The following is an 18795-nucleotide window of genomic DNA, read 5'->3' as shown; positions in this document are numbered from 1 at the left end:
TTACATCCAACGAAACGAAAAACAAACATACTGCCGCCTATCACCAAGTCATTACGGTTATGTAATGTTTTAATAGTAATTAAGGATTATTGAACTATAAGTTTTGACGTCTCAAAGTTATGTTTTCATGGCACAATTAGACCTGATTTAAGAGATATGAATACTTATAGGCTAGCAGGGGCTAGAAACATTCTTCGAAGCTCTGGTGATGACAACTTTTGGTATTTGCAGGGATAAAAAAACTTGGCCTCTTCTTCTCGGACTATCTGGAGATCAGATTCCTTTGGGAGCATTTACCTTGGAGACTTACGAACTATGTCCTTCCCTCGTGGTCACATGCTATAGTGTCATTCAATTAATTTGTAGCCCTTAAAAGGGCTGTTGGTTAATTTGGGGTAGGGCCAAAGTTATATTCACTTAAGCCTTTGCCGCTTTTTCAGTCTTCTTGGGTAGAAGGACTGCGTGAATGTTGGGCAAAATGCCTCTTTGGGCAATGGTAACCCCCGACCGGAGCTTCTTCAGTTCTTCGTCGTTTCTAATGGCAATCTGAAGGTGACGAGGAATGATGTTACTAGATTAATATGAAATGGAAAGTAAATCTTTGTTACTAGGTTAATGTAAAATGGAAATTCCACTGAAAAATAAGAATTCTTAAACTTTATTTAGATTTTCTTGGGTAAGAATTCTTACTAAACGTGGGGGGAAAAATCCTGCCGCCCCCCTCCCCCATCAATTGTGTCTAAAATAAATTTGGAATAAATAAATTTGAAAATTAGAATTTTGACTTTTTCTTCTCTATTTACGAGATTTCAGACATTTCAATTCTTCTTCCAGCAGCGCAATTTTCTTTTCAAAATTCTACCACTGTTTCAAGATCTTGACTTCCAGCAGCGCAATTTTCTTTTTCAAAAATTCTACCTCTGTTTCAAGATCTTGATTCCGGAGTTACGTCGTTATTATTTAAATTCGATCCGCGTCCGGATTTATTTATTTGGAAAATTTAAGAAAATAATTGGGTCCAAAATGATGTTTCTTATATCCCTTTATTTAATTGGTATAATACTTCTTTAGTGTATTTATTGTTTTTAAAGTCAATTGGCAGATTTCTATTATGTTTTTGTCGCATTGACAATAATTAAATGACAATTCAACCGCCCTCCTCCTCTGAGAGAAACCCCCCCCCCCGCTAAAGGGGGGGTAAACAAAATGTTTAAAAAAAAAAACTTGAAATTATACTGTGTAATATTTATTAGATATTTAATAGATTTAAGACCTTTCAATTCTTATTCAAGCAGCGCACTTTTCTTCTTCAATGATTATAGAACTGTTTCAAGATCTTGACTCCTGATTCGCTTCATTATTCTGTAATTTAGCGCCGCGTCCTTAATTATTTATTTTAAAATTTTAAGCCATTCTCTGTGACATCTCGTAGTTTTATTTTCTCCATTTATGTATTTGTGATCAGCCTTTTTTCGTTTCTTGATTGTTTTTAAAGCGGCTAAAGGGCAATTGGCATATTCCTCGGAAGTGTTTTTCTACTGGAAAATACTTAACTTTCAATTCAAAATCCCTCCTCCGATGAAGGCAATTGGCATATTCCTCGGAAGTGTTTTTTTACTGAAAAATACTTAACTTTCAATTCAAAATCCCTCCATCATTCTTCTGAATAATGTTTAGTTTGCTAAAAGAGGTCTAACTACAATCAGGCTGGCTTTTACGCTTCCACCAATGCTGGGAATGAAGAGAGCTAGTGTCACAGAAGAAAGTTTGACAACAGACCAGACTATGAGAAAGAGACCGAAGGAAGTTGTAGTGTATGCATCAGTAGCAGATTCACAAAAACAGTCCTCTTTATTTTCCACGATTTCTAAATTTGCTGCATTACTCTCGTATGAATTTTGTTTTGCCTTTAAACTTATGAATTTTAAATTGTCATGAAAAGCAAATTCTTCGACTGGTTTCATTATGATATGGCTATTAAATACTAGTTTAAAGAACGTCATCAGAAAGAAGTTTTAAATGCATCGGAATCTGCAAGTTTAAAAATCCTTGACTTGCAGACAGGGCAAACTCAAACATGTACGATTTTTGAACCGATCCTTAAAAGGCAGTTAAAACTGCGGGCTAAGCGTCCAAATAAACCTGCTGAAGTTGAAAAATTACAGATAAAAAGATCGTATAATCAGTATTTCGAAATCTTCTTTCAAAAATTTTAGTAACCAAAATATATCAGAACATGAAAAGGGGGAACTTTCACTCAAAATCCGAACCATCAGAACATGAAGAAAAAAAACAACTTTCACTTAATATATTGTTGATGCAGCAGACGTTTTTGTGAATCTGCTACTGATGCATACACTACAACTTCCTTCGGTCTCTTTCTCATAGTCTGGTCTGTTGTCAAACTTTCTTCTGTGACACTAGCTCTCTTCATTCCCAGCATTGGTGGAAGCGTAAAAGCCAGCCTGATTGTAGTTAGACCTCTTTTAGCAAACTAAACATTATTCAGAAGAATGACTTGAAAATGGTAGTGAAAACATATTCTGCGCAACTTTTGCTATGAATGGAAAATGTTGGCTCCTATAATAATCAAGTGGATTTAAAACAACTTTCTAATAAGCCACTGGACTAGCAGTTTCAATATCAGTGGATGACTATATGTTTTCTATCCTTTTTCGATTCCACTTTTGACCAACCAGACAGTGCATATTTTGCAAGGAAAGAAGTAAGCATGGGGTGGTTTAACTACCTTGTGTCTTCTGGTTCTAAAAAAACTCTGGTTGTTTCGTCTTGCTCCTCTTCAATTTTCAGCCGTTTATGTCGTATGCTTTGTCGTAGATAATTCGTATGCTTCCTCGTGTAAATTTGTGAGGCAATACATAGATTTTTTACCATTGCGTTATGAAGTTAATTTCTTTTGTCTTTAGCACTCCTACTGTCGCTTTCTGATTCGCCAATATGTCTGTTGAATACTTCTGAGGCATTCAAACATAATGACACGATTTTCAGAGGCAGTTACTTCGAATTATCTTTGGGGTCCATGGATCTTTCTTTTTCTTTGATGTAATATTCCGCCATGAAATCCCAGCACAAAATTTTTGTTAGTTTTTTGGTCTCGCCTTTTACAACATAGGATAAACCAATAGCCAGAAGACCGAAGAAAAGTTCAGCTTCAGGCAGGTCCTTAATCTTTCTGCAGGACTTGATTAGTTTCAGAAAATCAAGACCACTCTGAAAACTTGAGCTGTAGTTGTTGCTTTTGCATTCCTCTCCTATAAGAGCAATTTATTGAAAAACACCAAACCTTAATTTTTTTTTTCGTGTACCATAAATGGCTCTGTGGTGGTTTTGCAAGGATATTTATTCTTTTTTAACAAGTCAGTTTATACTGACTTGTCTTCACTTTAATGTATGTGTCTGGTATACCCTACAAGGGCAATATCATCGCGAAAGCTCTTCTATCAGCTGAATCGAACGCTTGCTCATAATCCTTGAAAATGAGGATCAAACGTGTTTGATGACTCAGGCACTTCTCAATTATTACTTCCCCTTTTCCAAAATTCATATTCTTCAGTTACCTATTTCTAACTTCATAGCCACCATATTTAAGAAACTCATTTACTGCACTATCAGCACGTGGGACCTTATTAATTTTAACTTCCTTTTAGTACTGTCATTTATTCCTTCTCACAAAATAGATCTTCCTTAACATCCAAGGTGTCTCGAACTTTTTGATTCTCCTCCATATCTTTTCCTGTAACTAACCTGGTTTAGCACATTTTCAAAATGTTCTGGCCTTTCCTCTTTAACTCTTTCCTTTTTCACTAATTCTGGCCCCATTCCTATCTTTAATTGGGACAAGTCCAGATTGTATACTCCCTCTTAATTTACTAACATGCCAGTGCGACAGTTTACTATTATGCCGTCTAGCTCCATTTTCCAGATCTTGGACAATTTTATCCATGGTCTCCAATTCACACCTCCATAGTTCATATTTTAATGCTTTCTCCACTTTCTTTACATTTATCATATGATTTTGACTCACTTAATTCTTGTACAGGCCCCTTCTCCTCTCTATTAAACAAAGTATTTTAACTAATATTCCTGCGTTCCCAACTTTCTTCCCTGAATTGTTGTTTTATGGCAGGAAATGGCAGAAATTGTATGTTTACTATGGTACAATCTTTTTGTGTGGCACTATTTAGAGAAAATTAATTATTTTCACTCTCCATGGTCTGAGATATTGTTATGCCTGAGATATTTGTCTCAGACACAACGGTTTCTATTGGTTGGCTCCATCTTGTAACCAAACAGATTTGGAATTTGGACCAGTTTTGTAAATCACCTTACACATATATTGAGACAAGGTATTACACCAATCGAGACTGCACTTAATACCAGAATCGACCTAGAAATCGATACAAATGATATCTGCAAATACATTTATGTATTACATATATTTTATATAGTTAATGTTTGATATTCCAATTTAGGGTATTCTTGTTTCAAATAAAATATCTGTCATATTTAAAAATAACGCTAATTTAAATAAATGCTCCATTAAATTACCAATAGCGTAAAACCGCTCCTGTCATTCAATAACAAGTGTTTGATGTTCCAATTTACGGTAATCGTGTTTCAAAAAAAAATATTTTTCATATTTTTAAATAAGGTCGTGTTTCAAAAAAAAATATTTTTCATATTTTTAAATAAGGTTGATTTAAATAAAGGCTTTAATAAATTACAAATAGCGTAAAACGGATCCTAACCAACTGTGCAAAAAAATGGAGTAGCAAAATAGCAATGCTACTTGACAGTTTTCAAATTTGTTGGCAAATTTTGTCTGAAAATACTATTTTTACATATACAAATAAATTTGCTCAAAGAAAAGCTGTCAAAATACAAGTTGTGCACTGCTGTGCAAAAAGTAGGGTAGAATACTAGCAGTGCTATTTGGCAGTTTTCATGGGCTATTAAAATTTGTTGGCCGATTTTGTCTGGAAATATCAGTGCTAACAATATCCTCGATTGTTTAGGGATCTCACCAAATATCTATCTTCTTGAAAAAAAACAGGTTCCCCAAAAATCCTCTTCAGGGTTGCCACCTCTAGTGATAATCCACCCCCAGTAACTTTCACTTAACTTGACATAATTTTTGTTACTACTTTCCAAAGTTTTTGTCTCAATTATTTACTACACATCAAAAACCAGACATTAATGACCTTTCTTCCCATGCTAGTAAAAACATAATGTTTATCAGATTACGCTATTTCTTCAAAGATTCTCTTGTGACTCGTTCAGTGTAATTCTGAGTATGTTCAACGTAATTCTTGAGCATCAATGCAAAAAGGGTTATTTTAGACAGTTATTTTAGAACCGTGAGTTTAAATTTTGTTTTCTTTTGCTATTCTGTTTAATTTTCAAAGTTCTGAAAATATAAGGGAGTTATATTGAAAAATTATTCTAAAATGAAATAGTGAAAGCATGGTACCTATGCCTAGAAGGTGGAGGGGATTTCGTGATAAATTTGGAGATATTTTCATTATCAGGCTATAAATTAGAGAAACATATCACTCAAGACCTTTTTTTCATAATGCACTGCTTAAAGACTGCTTCATAATGCATGTAACTGCCAGGCTGCCAATTAATACTGTTCTCCCACAAAATCAAATGGTTCTTTTTATAGTTGTAGTATAGTGATCAATGAGTATCAAGCATGCAGTTGGGTATGCATTATTTTTATAATACCAATAGCATTGGAGTAAACAACTCCATCCATAAAGTAACAGCAGTAAGCTATATACAGTATACTTCAGACTTAGAATACTATACTCCACTAGCAGTATTAGAGCAAATATGATACAGTACTTTTGGTAAAACGGTACATAGAAAATTATGGAGTATGATATTTATGTTTAGTATATGGCTTGCCACTGATTTAGCTAACATTGTGATTCAAAGAACTATTGATATTTCTAACTGCAAGCTATAGTAAGTTACTTTTATTACTTTTTAGAAAATTTTACTTATAAAAATACTTTTGCTCGAAGCAAAGCTGTCAAAATACAAATTTTGCTGCTAAAGCATTGGCAGCTTTTGGAATACTGCTATTGGCAGCTTTGGAACTTTTTGCACACCTGCGTCTAACTTTCAGTAACAAAGCCTTGTGATGTCATTTAGCAATATGTATTTACTTCAACACTTGTGTATCTGGACAGTAATATTTAATTTAATAAAATTTAACAGTGTTTGTTTATCTCCTGATTCACAGCCAAACTGTATGGCGATTTTTTTTTTTACACAAAGGGGCAAAAGGTTTTTTTGTGGCACTTTTTGAAAAAAAAATTATTTTCACTCTGCGTGGTCTGAGATAAAGATTGTTGTGTCTGAGATATTTGTCTCAGACACAATGATTTCTATTGGTTGGCTCCTTCTTGCAACCAAAAAGATTGGGAAATGGGACCATTTTTGGTTGGGGCCCTTTTCTCTCTTTTTTTTTAAATTTACTGTTTATGTCAATCACTTTCAAACTTGAAAATTTACGTATTCAAATTTGCCATAATAATCAGATTTTTTATATTTATTTTGTTATTAAAACCTTTGTTTTAAGGTTTTTAATTGCTACTGTCAGGGGTCACTTTTTACTATGATTTCCTTACCACGAACTGTTTGTTTAGAATCTCTAATAAGAATTTTAAGGATTAAGTACCAAAGGCAAACAATTTTAAAAAGAAGACAGAAAATACTGCATGCCCAACTGTGGTCAAGCTAGTTCAGACAAAATCAGATATTTTCTTCTGTGAGTATGTATTAAAAGTTGTGCAATTTTCTAGATTTTTCCGGATATTTTGGGAAGGAAGTTATACCTCTTACGATGTCGTATAATGAAGTAATTGCTGGTAGAAGAGATGATGGGTAAGTCCTTTTCTAATATTTGTCTCTCTTTCACGTAATATTTAAGATTTTTCGAAAGTTTTGACAAGGAATATTGTACCCGCACGCACGCATGCATTTTTTTGGAAGGGACATATTTAAAAAAAAATACATAAGCACACGAATATGGATTGAATAAAAAATAAATCAGCCTTAAACATGATTTATGGGTAAAAGCTAGTTATGGCTCTTTAAAATGGAATATCTCTTATCAGAGAGCAGCGTCCAAAATGAGGCACTTGTGACAGACTCGTTCATATAGAGGCAAAAAATGAGGCTATTTGAATTTGCTCCTGTTATATTTTGAGTTGAATATCTTGATATCCTATTTTTTTCAAATTTCTATTCATATAATAGAAATATATGAAGGTTTTCGTGGTAGTGTCCTGGTCCTCCATTTACCCTTTATTTTTTCAATCTTTTTCTTTAAAATTGATGTTTCAAATAGTAAATGGGAGAAGACTTGATATTTCTTATTGTTGTCCTATAGACTGCTTGTCACTTTCGAAATGCATCAAATTTGATCTTTTCTTACTAATGAAAAGTAGTTTTGAAAATATCAACATCAAGTAGCATTAAAAAAAAATCTGGATATAAATATTTGAAATAAGCATTACTGCGTTAGCACTATACTTTTTTTCTATAATGAGTTTATTTTTAAGTTTTTCAGAGATAGTTATAATTATTGATTAAAATCAATAATTCAATAACAGCCTTAAGAACAAGTTTCAAAAGCTGTGAGCAAGTTTGAACATTCTGAAACAAAATTGCAAAATCACTGTGCAATTTTGCAATAATTTTTTTCCTCGTAGTATTTTTGCTCAAATTTATGGATCACCAAAAATTACATAAACAAACCATTCTCTTAAGATGTATTGTAGCTTGTTAAAGAATCAGTAAAATGGTTATGCACTGCATTTAAACCTCTGCTATATCCAAAAATCCTATATAAAAAAGGATGTAGAACAGTGCGGTTTTATGAAGGGTAGAGGATGTCCCGACCCAATTTTCACTCCCAGGTTAATAACTGAGACGTAGCCTACTTGAGTCATCAAACATCTTTAGTCATCAGATTATGAGCAGGCGTTCGATTCAGCTGGTGCAAGAGCTTCAGCAATAGTCTTATCTTTGTACGGTATACCCCACAAAGACATTAAAATGATTAGTGCTATGTACAAGAATAACACTGCTGCCGTTAAGGTAGGTAATGAGTTCAGTAGCTGGTTAGGAACAAGGTTCAAATAATAATTGAGGGAAACTTGATATTTCTTATGTTTGTGTTCTGGACTGCTTGTCATTTTTTAAACTGCATTAAGTTTTATCGTTTCTTACTTTATTGTGTGTACTTTAAATATGTCTGGGATTCATTTATTTTATCGTTTCTTGCTTTAATTATGTTTCGGGAGATAACATTGATAGGCTATAAAATATCAATGTCAACTCCCGGACATATAGCAGCAAGCTTCCACAGCAAATCTGGCAACATTCAGTCAGTACAGCACATTAAGTATCATTAACACAAAAAATTGTGTGCTAATAAAAAAAAATAATTTTGTTTAATTTTCGAATATTTGTTTAATATAACTTTGTGAATATTGTTAAGTTGTTTGGGAAATGTTTACTTAATGTGTTTTTTTACTTTAGACCTCTTTTCTGCAGTATTTGTCTTAGATTCGTAATCAATAAGTTTAGAAACCCTTCAATATCAACTTTCGTATAGTTTGTGAATCAAAGCTCGGGTCTCTAAATCCCATGGCTTCCCTACTCCAGGGGGATCAGCTTGCAAAGCCACACCAGTGACTGGATTTCGATGCTGTGGTTGACATTCTTGCAAAAATAAGGCCTCTTGGATTCCCAGTGTTGCAATAAAACTGTAAATTACCTTCCAACTTCAGTTCTCTCTGTATTCATCGCAAAATTTTTAATTGCCTCTTACTATTAATAGTCGGTTTTTGGAGAGATCTGGGCTAACCACTGTCAAGAAATATTACTCTTAAACAACCGTGAGTCGGTCACTTAAAGGGGCCAACAAAGGTTGCTTTGATTCCCTAGGTTCAGAATGAATGATATCGCTTATAACAGTCTTATTTTGAATATATTATCGTCCAAGTTTTTAGATTAGACCTTAGCAACATCAAAATAAAGTTCCTTAGCAACATCAAAAGAACAACCCTTGCCCTGGGGACAAGGGTTGCAAGTTTTGCCCTGAGAGCATATAAGGTTTTTATGGAAGTGATGGTTGTATAGACTTTAGAGGTGACTCATTTGTTTGAAAATTGGAAGTTCTAGTTCTCTTTTAAGAGTCAAAAGTGATGGAGGGAAACTAGCCCCCTCCTCCTCCTTCTCCAACTACCCCTCTTTTCACTAAATGTATCTGACTGAAATTGTAAGATAGGTATTTTGTTCAAAATAGTCCGAAAAACATATAACATTGGCTCCATTATTGACACAATCCCCAGGCCCATAGAGCAAGGTCTGTAAGTTATGCTCTGGAGGCATATAAGGTTTTATGGAATGGTTTAAAAAGAAATCACCCAACACAAGGCTAAGTCTATGAGCATGGTAGTAAATGTAAATTGCAAGCGGTGTCATTGCTTTAATACCCGTTTGGACACTTGAAAAATGGCCGCTCATGACAATGGCTTGGTATTTTCATATAAACATTAAAAATAATCTATTTGCCCCCCCCCCTCCCCCTCTCGACGTTGAATTTTAAACTACCCCTCCCCCGCCCTCTGTCCTAAGTTTTCTTGAATTGACACCAATTGATGGGTCGAGGTCGAGTCTCTTATCTGTTTTGTTTTTCATATTTGTTTCACTTTTTTGTAGGTTGATTAGAACTTAGTCCTCCCCCCCCCTCGTTGATAAAGCCTTTCGGTTGTGAAGTCGAAATATTGGGTCATTGGTTGTTGGTGCAATTTATTTTTAACTGTACTATTAGCAAATCTTGTTTTTTTTTTTCATATTCTTATTTTGTTGCAATCTTTGGTGAGTAAAATTAGGTACTGTCCGAGGTTTTTATCGATTCTTCAAATTATCCTTTCATACGATATATTTTTTTCTATCTCTTCAGAAAAAAAATAAGTGGTCTAAAATTCACACTTTGAAATGTTAATGTAATGATTCACACTCATTTTATACTAAGGCTTAATACATCATAAATGACAAATTTAAATGTTATTTTAGTTCAAAAACAACTGGGCACGGCTATTTTAACTGGAGGGTCTTGAACACAAGAAATGAATCTTTCCCGAGAGGAGACGTGTAAATATCATACTATTTGTGTGATTGAGCTTGCTCCAACTGCATACTCCCGAGAAGCTGCAATTGAGAGAGTAAGTGTAGTCTTCATAATTTTTACCTTTTTCTTTTTATGCTTAAGAATATTAACCTATCTAGAAACTAAGCTTTCCAGTGAGGATGAACTGGCATTCGATTCTCTATGTCGGGACTTAGTCTTAGTTTGACCTTGGCACATTTTCACTTGAAGATATTTAAAATAAAAAACAAAGGAATCTAATGGAAAGCCTTGGATTACAGAGTCGAGAGTAAACATTCATTTTTATGAGGCGCCAAGTATATCAAATAATGTGATTAGGTTTGATTGTTTGCCAAAATGTGAATGCGTAACTTTCGAGCATATTATTTTACCCTACAAACATGCATCATGATGCAGAGAGCCAAATCCAATTGATTGAGTAGAAATAATAAAAAATAAGGTTTTTTTTTGCCTAAAGTATGTGAAATAAATTTCGTTTTCGGACATTGAAAAAAATGCAATCTAAAAAAAAACAACTAAGAATCAGCTAGGGAAAAAGCGAAATAATAATAGTTGTTTTGATGCAGTCAGACCTTTGAAAAAGAAAGAATATTCAGTTTGAATGTTGCTTCTAAAAGCACATGTATGTCTGATAAAAAGAAGATATCGTCGCTAGTTTTTTCTGTTCTTTCGTTTATGTTCTGTTTTTAACTTAAAGTCACATTGGATGTAAATGCCTCTGTTTGAATTTTTTTCATTTTTTTCTAGGTTTGAATTTTTTTCAATTTTTTCTAGGAATCGGTACTACACAATATGATGATTTATGCCAACGCCCGCCGTATATATGAAATACAGCATGGGCACGGCGGTCATATTTATGTATGCGGGGATGTTAACATGGCCAATGGTGTCAAATGGGCTATGCTTCAAATATTTGAAGACCATGGAAATATGAATCCGGATGAAGCTGCATTGGTTGTAGACAACCTCTTTGTAAGTTTTCAATATCAGATTAAATTAATTGAATTAAAATTTAACTAAGCTTTTTGATAAAGCATCAAATCATGGTTCATAGCACCTTTTGTGCATGAGTAAGCATTAGAATAACTTTGGCTTTTTAATGCCATCTTATTGTCGATCTCTGGGCATCAGTAATGCAAGCTTGCAATCGAAAGCTGTTTAGGGATTGTTATTGTTTTTTACATACTCCTGCATGTACTTGCTAAAAGTAGTATTAAATTACTCCTATGACGTCAGTTTTCTTGAAAATCGTATTTTTAAGATTAATTTTGCGTGAGAATAGGCTGGGTATGAAAGGCCAGAGCTCTTCTAGTATTGTAAGATGGTATTGGGTCTCCACTCTGTCATAACCTCCTATGTTTATTCCTGAAAGGGAAAACCTGCCTGCCCGGCCTCATATTGGTCCTGAGTTGGACCTTTCACGAGCTTGCTTAATTAAAATGGGGAATATAAACATAGCTTCAGGGTAAGCTTGAGAAGCAATACCCCTGGAGAAAATGCTGTGTTGTTTTAGCCTAGTAAACAACACAGCATTGCACGGGATATGATGGTTCCCCTGTTTGTCCAAAATTCCAGTCTCGATGAAATATTGCCTTACATTCAATTGAGTTGATACCATGGTCCTACTTTTCCTATATCGTGAGTGGTGAGACGTGATAGTACTAGGGGTAGTAATTTTAACTGTATAAACTTATTTGTATCTTGATAGAAACATAAAATTTTAATATTTATAAAAATGGATTTCGGACCTTTTAGCTTAGTACTGCTCAGTAATTAAAATCATATTTGTTAAAAATCATATCTTTAAGCTTAATTTATTGTGAGGATAGGCTGGGTATGTAAAGTTGGAGCTCTTCTTGTGTTGTGAGATGGTATAGAATTATAATTCCCTACCTCCATCCCTGAAAGGGAAACCCTGCCTGCCTAGCCTCATGTTCGTGCTGACCGAGCTTGCTTAATTAGAATAGGGAATATAAACATAGCTTCAAGATAAACTAGAGGAGTTGCATTCCTCGTGAAAATAATAGCCTTGTTTACGACAATGCAATTCATTGGATATGATTAATACCTAGTTCATGTTAGTTGCTTTTGTTTTAATGGGCTGAATAACCTCTTCCTAGCTATTTTACGAGCTTTATTTAGGCTTGTTTTTCTTGTTGTGTTAAATTTGTTGGCTTGAAAAAAGAGATATTTCTAAACGAATTTAAAATAAAATGCATTAGATTAGATTATTAGATTAGATTTAGATAGATTATTTTATTTTCCATATACCAGTAAAATAATTACATAACAATCTACAAATCCCCACAAAGGCTCCATGGCCTGTAGGAGGGGGATTATGAAAAGATCAAATAAACATTAAACATTTAAACACTTAAGATTTAAACAATATAAACATAACAATAATATTTAAACGTATAAACATAAGCATTTTAACTTTTAACATGTAAAGCATTTGCTTAATAAAAAAAAAAAAAAAAAAAAAAAAAAAAAAAAAAAAAGGAGAGTTCACTAACTAATCTTTATCAAACTACAGTGAATCACAACATCTATAAAAAAAAAGGAGAGTTCACTAAATGAGCTTTATCAAACTACAGTGAATCACAACATCTATATATATATAAAAAAAAAAAAAAAGAATTAAATGAAAAAAACTATTGGCAGCAGGCAAAAGTAAAGAAAATTAATCACATGAAAACAAATATTTTTTACTAGTCTTTTGAAGGTGCCAAACGAGTGGCATTCTCGAGCCGAATCGGGAAGGGTGTTCCATGTCAAATGACAAGCAACAAAAGGATTAAAATCGGATGTTATTGTTGGTGTATGGGGAATTTGGATATTTAGAGAACTACGAAGTTGATATTTTAACTGATCAGATACAAAGGAAGATGTAAACCTAAGGGACCTAGGAATATCACCATGGAGCTGAAGAAAAGCAAAAGACGCACAGGAAAGAATATAAAGATTTTTAATATCAAGTAACGGTTTAGTTGCCAAACGATTTACATCCTGGATAAGATTTATAGCTTTATCATAAGTATTCGAAAGTGGTTTGAGAAAAGAACGGAAAGTAGACATCCATATGACTGAACAATAGGAAACATAAGCATGAATTAAGCTATGAAATAGGATTCTTAGAATTGGCCCTGGAAAGATATGTTTTAGTTTTCTTAGAATACCGAGGTTTCTGCATACCTTCATTTTAATCAAATCAATATGGTGTTTAAAAGATAAATTTTCATCTAGGAGGACACCTAGGAAACGGACATGGCCATCCTTTGGTCTACTAATAAAGCCTTTGGATATATGAATTTCAGATAATTGAGGACAAGCCTGGGATATACGAGAAAAAACTTAAAAACTAGTTTTAGAAACATTTAAGGCAAGAGAGTTAGCATCAAACCAAATTGAAACTCTCTCGAAGAGGTCCACTAACTTTGTACGAACCTCATCCTCTGTTCTCCCAGAAGTAATAAGGGTGGTATCATTGGCAAAAGTAACAAGAGAATCCGAGGTATGCAAACTATAGTTGTGGGTAAGGGAGACTGTTGGATGACAGACGACAGCAATAAAGAGGATTTTTATTTCTAACTGCAAAAATTAGGTCATTTATATAAATTGAAAACAGTGCCGGCCCTAAAACTGACCCTTGAGGGACCCCCTGGTCAACACTTGCTGGTGAGCGAAAAAGTGAATCAACAGAAATTATTCTACCAGACAAGAAAGACTTGAACCAATCAAACACACTACATCTTACTCCAAAATGAGAAAGTTTAAATAGAAGAACACTGTGGGTTAAAGAATCAAAGGCTTTACGAACATCCAGATACAAAGCAGCAGGAATCAAAAGGGAATCTATGGCAGAGTGAAGATAATTCAGAAAAACTGCACAAGCATGCTCAGTCGAATGATTTGCTCGAAAACCAAATTGAAAATTGTGAAAAAAATCTTGAGAAGTAAGAAAATTATTAAGACGAGAAAGCATCGCCTTCTCAAATATTTTGCTAAACACAGACAACAAAGAAATTGGCCGATAGTTGGCTGGATCATTTCGTGTCCCCCCCTTATATAATATGATGACTCGAGCACGCTTGAGACTACTCGGGAAAATACCATGCTGAAAGGAGAGGTTAATAAGTTTTGTTAAGGGATAAATAATGGAAGGAAGTATGAACTTAATTACTTTAGTAGGAATATTATCAGGGCCAGACGACGAACAATTTTTCAATCCCATAACAATTTTAGCTATTTCTTTCTCCGTCGCTGGTTCCAAAAACATTGACTTCATACAAGGTGGCCCAAGATATGACCTGAAGTTGGATCCTGAAGGAGAAGAACCAACAGCCGAAGCGGTCCTTTTACCAATATTCGCAAAATATGAAGTAAATGCATCTTGAACATTCAGTTCACCTTCGATGATTTTGCCATCGAGATCCGAAAAAGAAGGGGTTGATGGAGACTGAAAAAAGGGCCTAATTACAGAATTTAGAACCTGCCATGTTTTTCTTATATCTTTACCACAATCTGTAAAACAATTAAAATAATACTGGGAATTGGCCTTTCGACACGCAGAATTATAAACATTCCTAAACATTTTAAATCGTTGAAAGCAAATAGCTTTCATTGAGGGGCTAGCAGACTTAAAGGCCCTCCAGAGATTATTTTTCTCCTACAACTCCTAAGGAGACCAGGGGTCATCCAAGGATTTAGAGGAAAAGCATTCTTAGACTTAAGATTAGAAGGTGAAACAGAACAAATATCAAGAACAGCGTCTTTAATAGACTCATAAAAAGTATCAAATAAATTACAAAAATCAGAATCATTCTCAAAACCACCCCAAGAAATTTCTGCCAATCTTGACCTAAGAAGCATCAATTCCACTTCACCAAACCTAAAAGGCCTCTTGCCAGACTCACAAGTCCTCTCAATAGTCACTTTATCAAAATAGTATCTAGAATAAACAGGGAAATGATCGGAAATGTTGCTCACTAAAACATAATTTTGGATCAAGGTGGCCATACAGGAAATATTGTCGATCAGAGATGACGTACTCTCTATTATGCGAGATGAGATACATACAGAAGGTGAAGTGCCTGCGGCAAGCATGGACGATAGAAAATCCAAATATACAGAAGACTTTATATCCATCAAGTTTATATTAAAATCTCCCATAATAATTAATTCAGTCGACTGTTTTAGGATGGTATCCAGTAGATCATTAAGGGTGTGTAGAAACAGTCGAATAGAGCCACTAGGAGATTGATAAATAATACCAACAACTAAATCCTTACCTGCACATTTAATATCTATGAAAAGTGACTCAAAGACACCTTCGATATTTCTGGATAAATCCATTCTAAGAGAATATGGGAGATTATTAGAAATATACAAAGCAAGACAACCCTTGGCCATCTTTTGTCGATTCAGACGTTCCATTTTATAACCTTGCAAATCCAAAAGCATATCATTTTTAGAATCTAAAAAAGTCTCGCATAAACCAACAACGTCAGGTAGCCCATCAGAAACAATCTGTTTTAGATGGTCAATTGAAGAACAAAGACCCTGGATATTCAACTGGAGCCCTGAAAAATATCCATACCGCTTGACAGCCTCCCTCAGACTAGAAACATATTTAATTAGTACTGTGTGGTTCACTGTGATCAAATCACTGTTGACATGTCCGATAGAATTATTGATAATGCTTAAAATATCTAACGGGTTATTTTCAAGCTCAGAAAGTCGTCCTACAACTGGGGGCGTTTCTAATTTGCCAGTAAAAAAAAGACAATCGATTTTATATATGGCATTAAATAATAAAATATACATGCAAAAAAAAAAAAATCAAAAAAGAAAAAAAAAAAAAAAAATATCAAAGCACAAACCCCGAATTATCGAATATTTAGTATCATTTATTGAACAGGGGGGTTGGTCCAAATTTTCCCCTGGTCAGTCCATAAATTAAATTTACCGAAGCAATCTCTTGCCGTATTTAAAATTTCACGACGCTTTTTTGTTAGTGATTCTGATAAAATATTCCACTCTTTGCTAGTTTAGTCTTTTCTTTGAAAACAACTCGAGCTAATTCCACATTTTTGAAGCGTATTAGCACTGGAGACACTTTATATTGATCATTAGAGTCATTCAAACTAAATCGATAAACATTTACAATATTATTAACTTCAAAACCAGTGATCAGCATCTTGTCTTTAATGATAACCGATACTTCTTTCTTAAGACCATTTCCAGGCCTCTGCCTTACTCCATTCATCACTAAGCAGTCCAACATCTTTTCTTGTTCAAAATCATCAAATTTCGATTCCAATGACAAAATCCTACTTTCTAAGCTTTTAGCCACTGCAAATAGTCCTTTGAGTGATTTTTCTATTTCTTGGAATTTTGGGTTATAATCAATGGAAATAGCATCATGAATTTTTTTTACTATAATATCAATTGCTTGATTCGTTGTATCAGGGTCTGATAGTTTAGCCTTAGCTTGACGGGAAATCTCGGCCGTAAGATTCATTTGCGTCCGATTTAATTCATCCAGGGTAAAAGTTATTTTTTGCAGGATTAGGCTAGGTGCCAGCGAGTATTCTGCAATAACGCTCGCTGGGTTTCATGTTAGATAAGTAGGTGATGCCGATTTATAAATGTCTGGAAACGAATCTAATTCTGTAAATGCTTTACCATCATATTTTTCCGTTCTTTTGCGAGCACTAGGGTTATCCGAAAGTAATTTCAAATTAGACTCTGAAACTTGGTGCTCAGAATGATCGCCGTAGCAAAAAACTGTATATCTCCATAATCCTTCAGCACCACTTTTTGACTGCAAAACAATTACTTGCCAAGGGGGGTAACTTTTGAAACTAGCGAGAACAACGTCAAAAGGCTTGAATTTCGACATGAGCGTAGCACTGAAAATAAATAATTACTTATCTTTGAGTGGGCCAATTAATCCAGTAATTTGCAAATAATTTCAAGTAATTGCAAGTAGTCCAAGTATTTCAATGCACGATTCAGATGATAATAGTGCTGAATACTAATCCAAAGCCACAATCCATAAATAATCCTTAAGCCGTAATCACATGAAAGTCACTTGTGTAATCAGATTTTAGCTTAATAATTTCTTACGCAAAATCAATTGGCTCCGTGCCTAGGTTTATCCACAAGTAAAAAATTAATCCATGAAATGTACTTTTTATTTTAAGATGTGAACTGGTCAGAGACTGAATGAGTACTGACTCTAAGAGTATCAAAGACTATCACTCTACTATCCTACTGGAACTAATCTAGCATAAACGTATTTGGGCTATTTTAGTATAAAAATACTGTATCTTGGATTTATAATAAATCTAAGAAAAATATAATGAATCTACAGCATAAGCTGTAGTAAGATTATGAATTCTATAATCTTTACGTTTACACAGTTTTTTTTTATCTTATTTAGTTATGTTATTTGGGACAATATTTTTTGAAATATCCAAATATCAGTGCAATTAAATCCCTCTCTAGCATAACGAGGTAAGAACTACAATAAAATTCACTCAGATAATCTTTGCAAAAAATAGTCTTTTTGTCAAGGTTGTTGTTTCAAGTGTAAGTTTTATCTTCAGTTTAAAAATAAAACACTGGGTTAGCAATTTAGGTACGCGAGTATGTATTAATTCGACACAAATTTCTCTTTTTGTGTTGTTTTTGTATATGCAGTATTTTGAACCATCCGATATCAAAACAGCGACTTTTAGTTTTTTCGTTTTTTTAGTTATACTTGCCTTTTTACCTCTTCCTTATGTTATCTGCATTATTATGTTGCTTTTCAATATTGAATAAAGAATTTTTAAGATAAAAGGCTTTTATTTAATGTTCAGACTATATTTGACACTTTTTAAATTCGTAATTCTCTTTGTTTCCTTTTTTGTTTGGAAGTGAAACCATTCAAGTCAAAAGCAAGTCAAGAACACTTTTTTGTGTATATGTATTTATGGATCTAGAGTCATATAAAGTTACTTGTTCCTCAATTCCTCAATGAAATCCAAAAATAAGCAGAGGAGGTACAAACTCTTGTTAAAAACTTAGGGATAGTCATATTTTAAAATCAGTCGATAGGTCTTAAAGCCAGTAAGTGGGGTAGCCAATGGGTCGGTAGGTGCGATAAATATGTTGCCAGGGGAAAAGGAAGGAAATTAAGGAAAGCTTTACTTTTTTATGTTTGGGTAAAGAGTTGCTGTCTTTCGGATTTATTTTGTATTGTTTTAGGATAACGGCCGTTACCATGAGGACATCCTTGGTTCTGCTGTTGGTGCAAGAAAATCTCACCTGGAATGTAACAGAGAAGCACGTAATGAAGAATAGTACAGTCTTAATTGAATTGTTGTAAACGTGCTAATTTCCAAGTACATTATCAAAATTTATTGGTTTTAATTGCTTTGTAAACTTGTCATCTTCATAAACATTGAAAACCTAAAATAATGTCTCTTTTTTTAATATTTTTCCGTGAGTGGCTGATTTAATAGAATTAATCTGATTTCTTTTTGCCAAAAATGTTATAATTACCAGATGGGAGTTTGATTGTATTTTGATTG

General features: G+C 33.9%; 1 protein-coding gene across 1 annotated transcript; it reads left to right on the top strand.

Annotated features, from left to right (window-relative positions):
• Window positions 1–6874: 6874 nt before the first annotated feature.
• On the top strand, window positions 6875–18565 carry LOC148946722 (nitric oxide synthase 1-like). Its single transcript, XM_089096406.1, has 4 exons — window positions 6875–6915; window positions 10166–10268; window positions 10988–11185; window positions 18470–18565. Exons 1-4 carry the CDS (start codon window positions 6875–6877, stop codon window positions 18563–18565), a joined length of 438 nt encoding a protein of 145 aa, XP_088952532.1.
• The last annotated feature ends 230 nt before the right edge of the window (window positions 18566–18795 follow it).

Source organism: Artemia sp. Qi Xiang Cuo, chromosome 11, assembly GCF_049724085.1.
Source record: "Artemia sp. Qi Xiang Cuo chromosome 11, ASM4972408v1, whole genome shotgun sequence".
In the NCBI taxonomy this organism is placed as follows: Eukaryota; Metazoa; Arthropoda; class Branchiopoda; order Anostraca; family Artemiidae; genus Artemia; species Artemia sp. Qi Xiang Cuo.
This window is presented reverse-complemented; position numbering and strand designations above follow the sequence as displayed.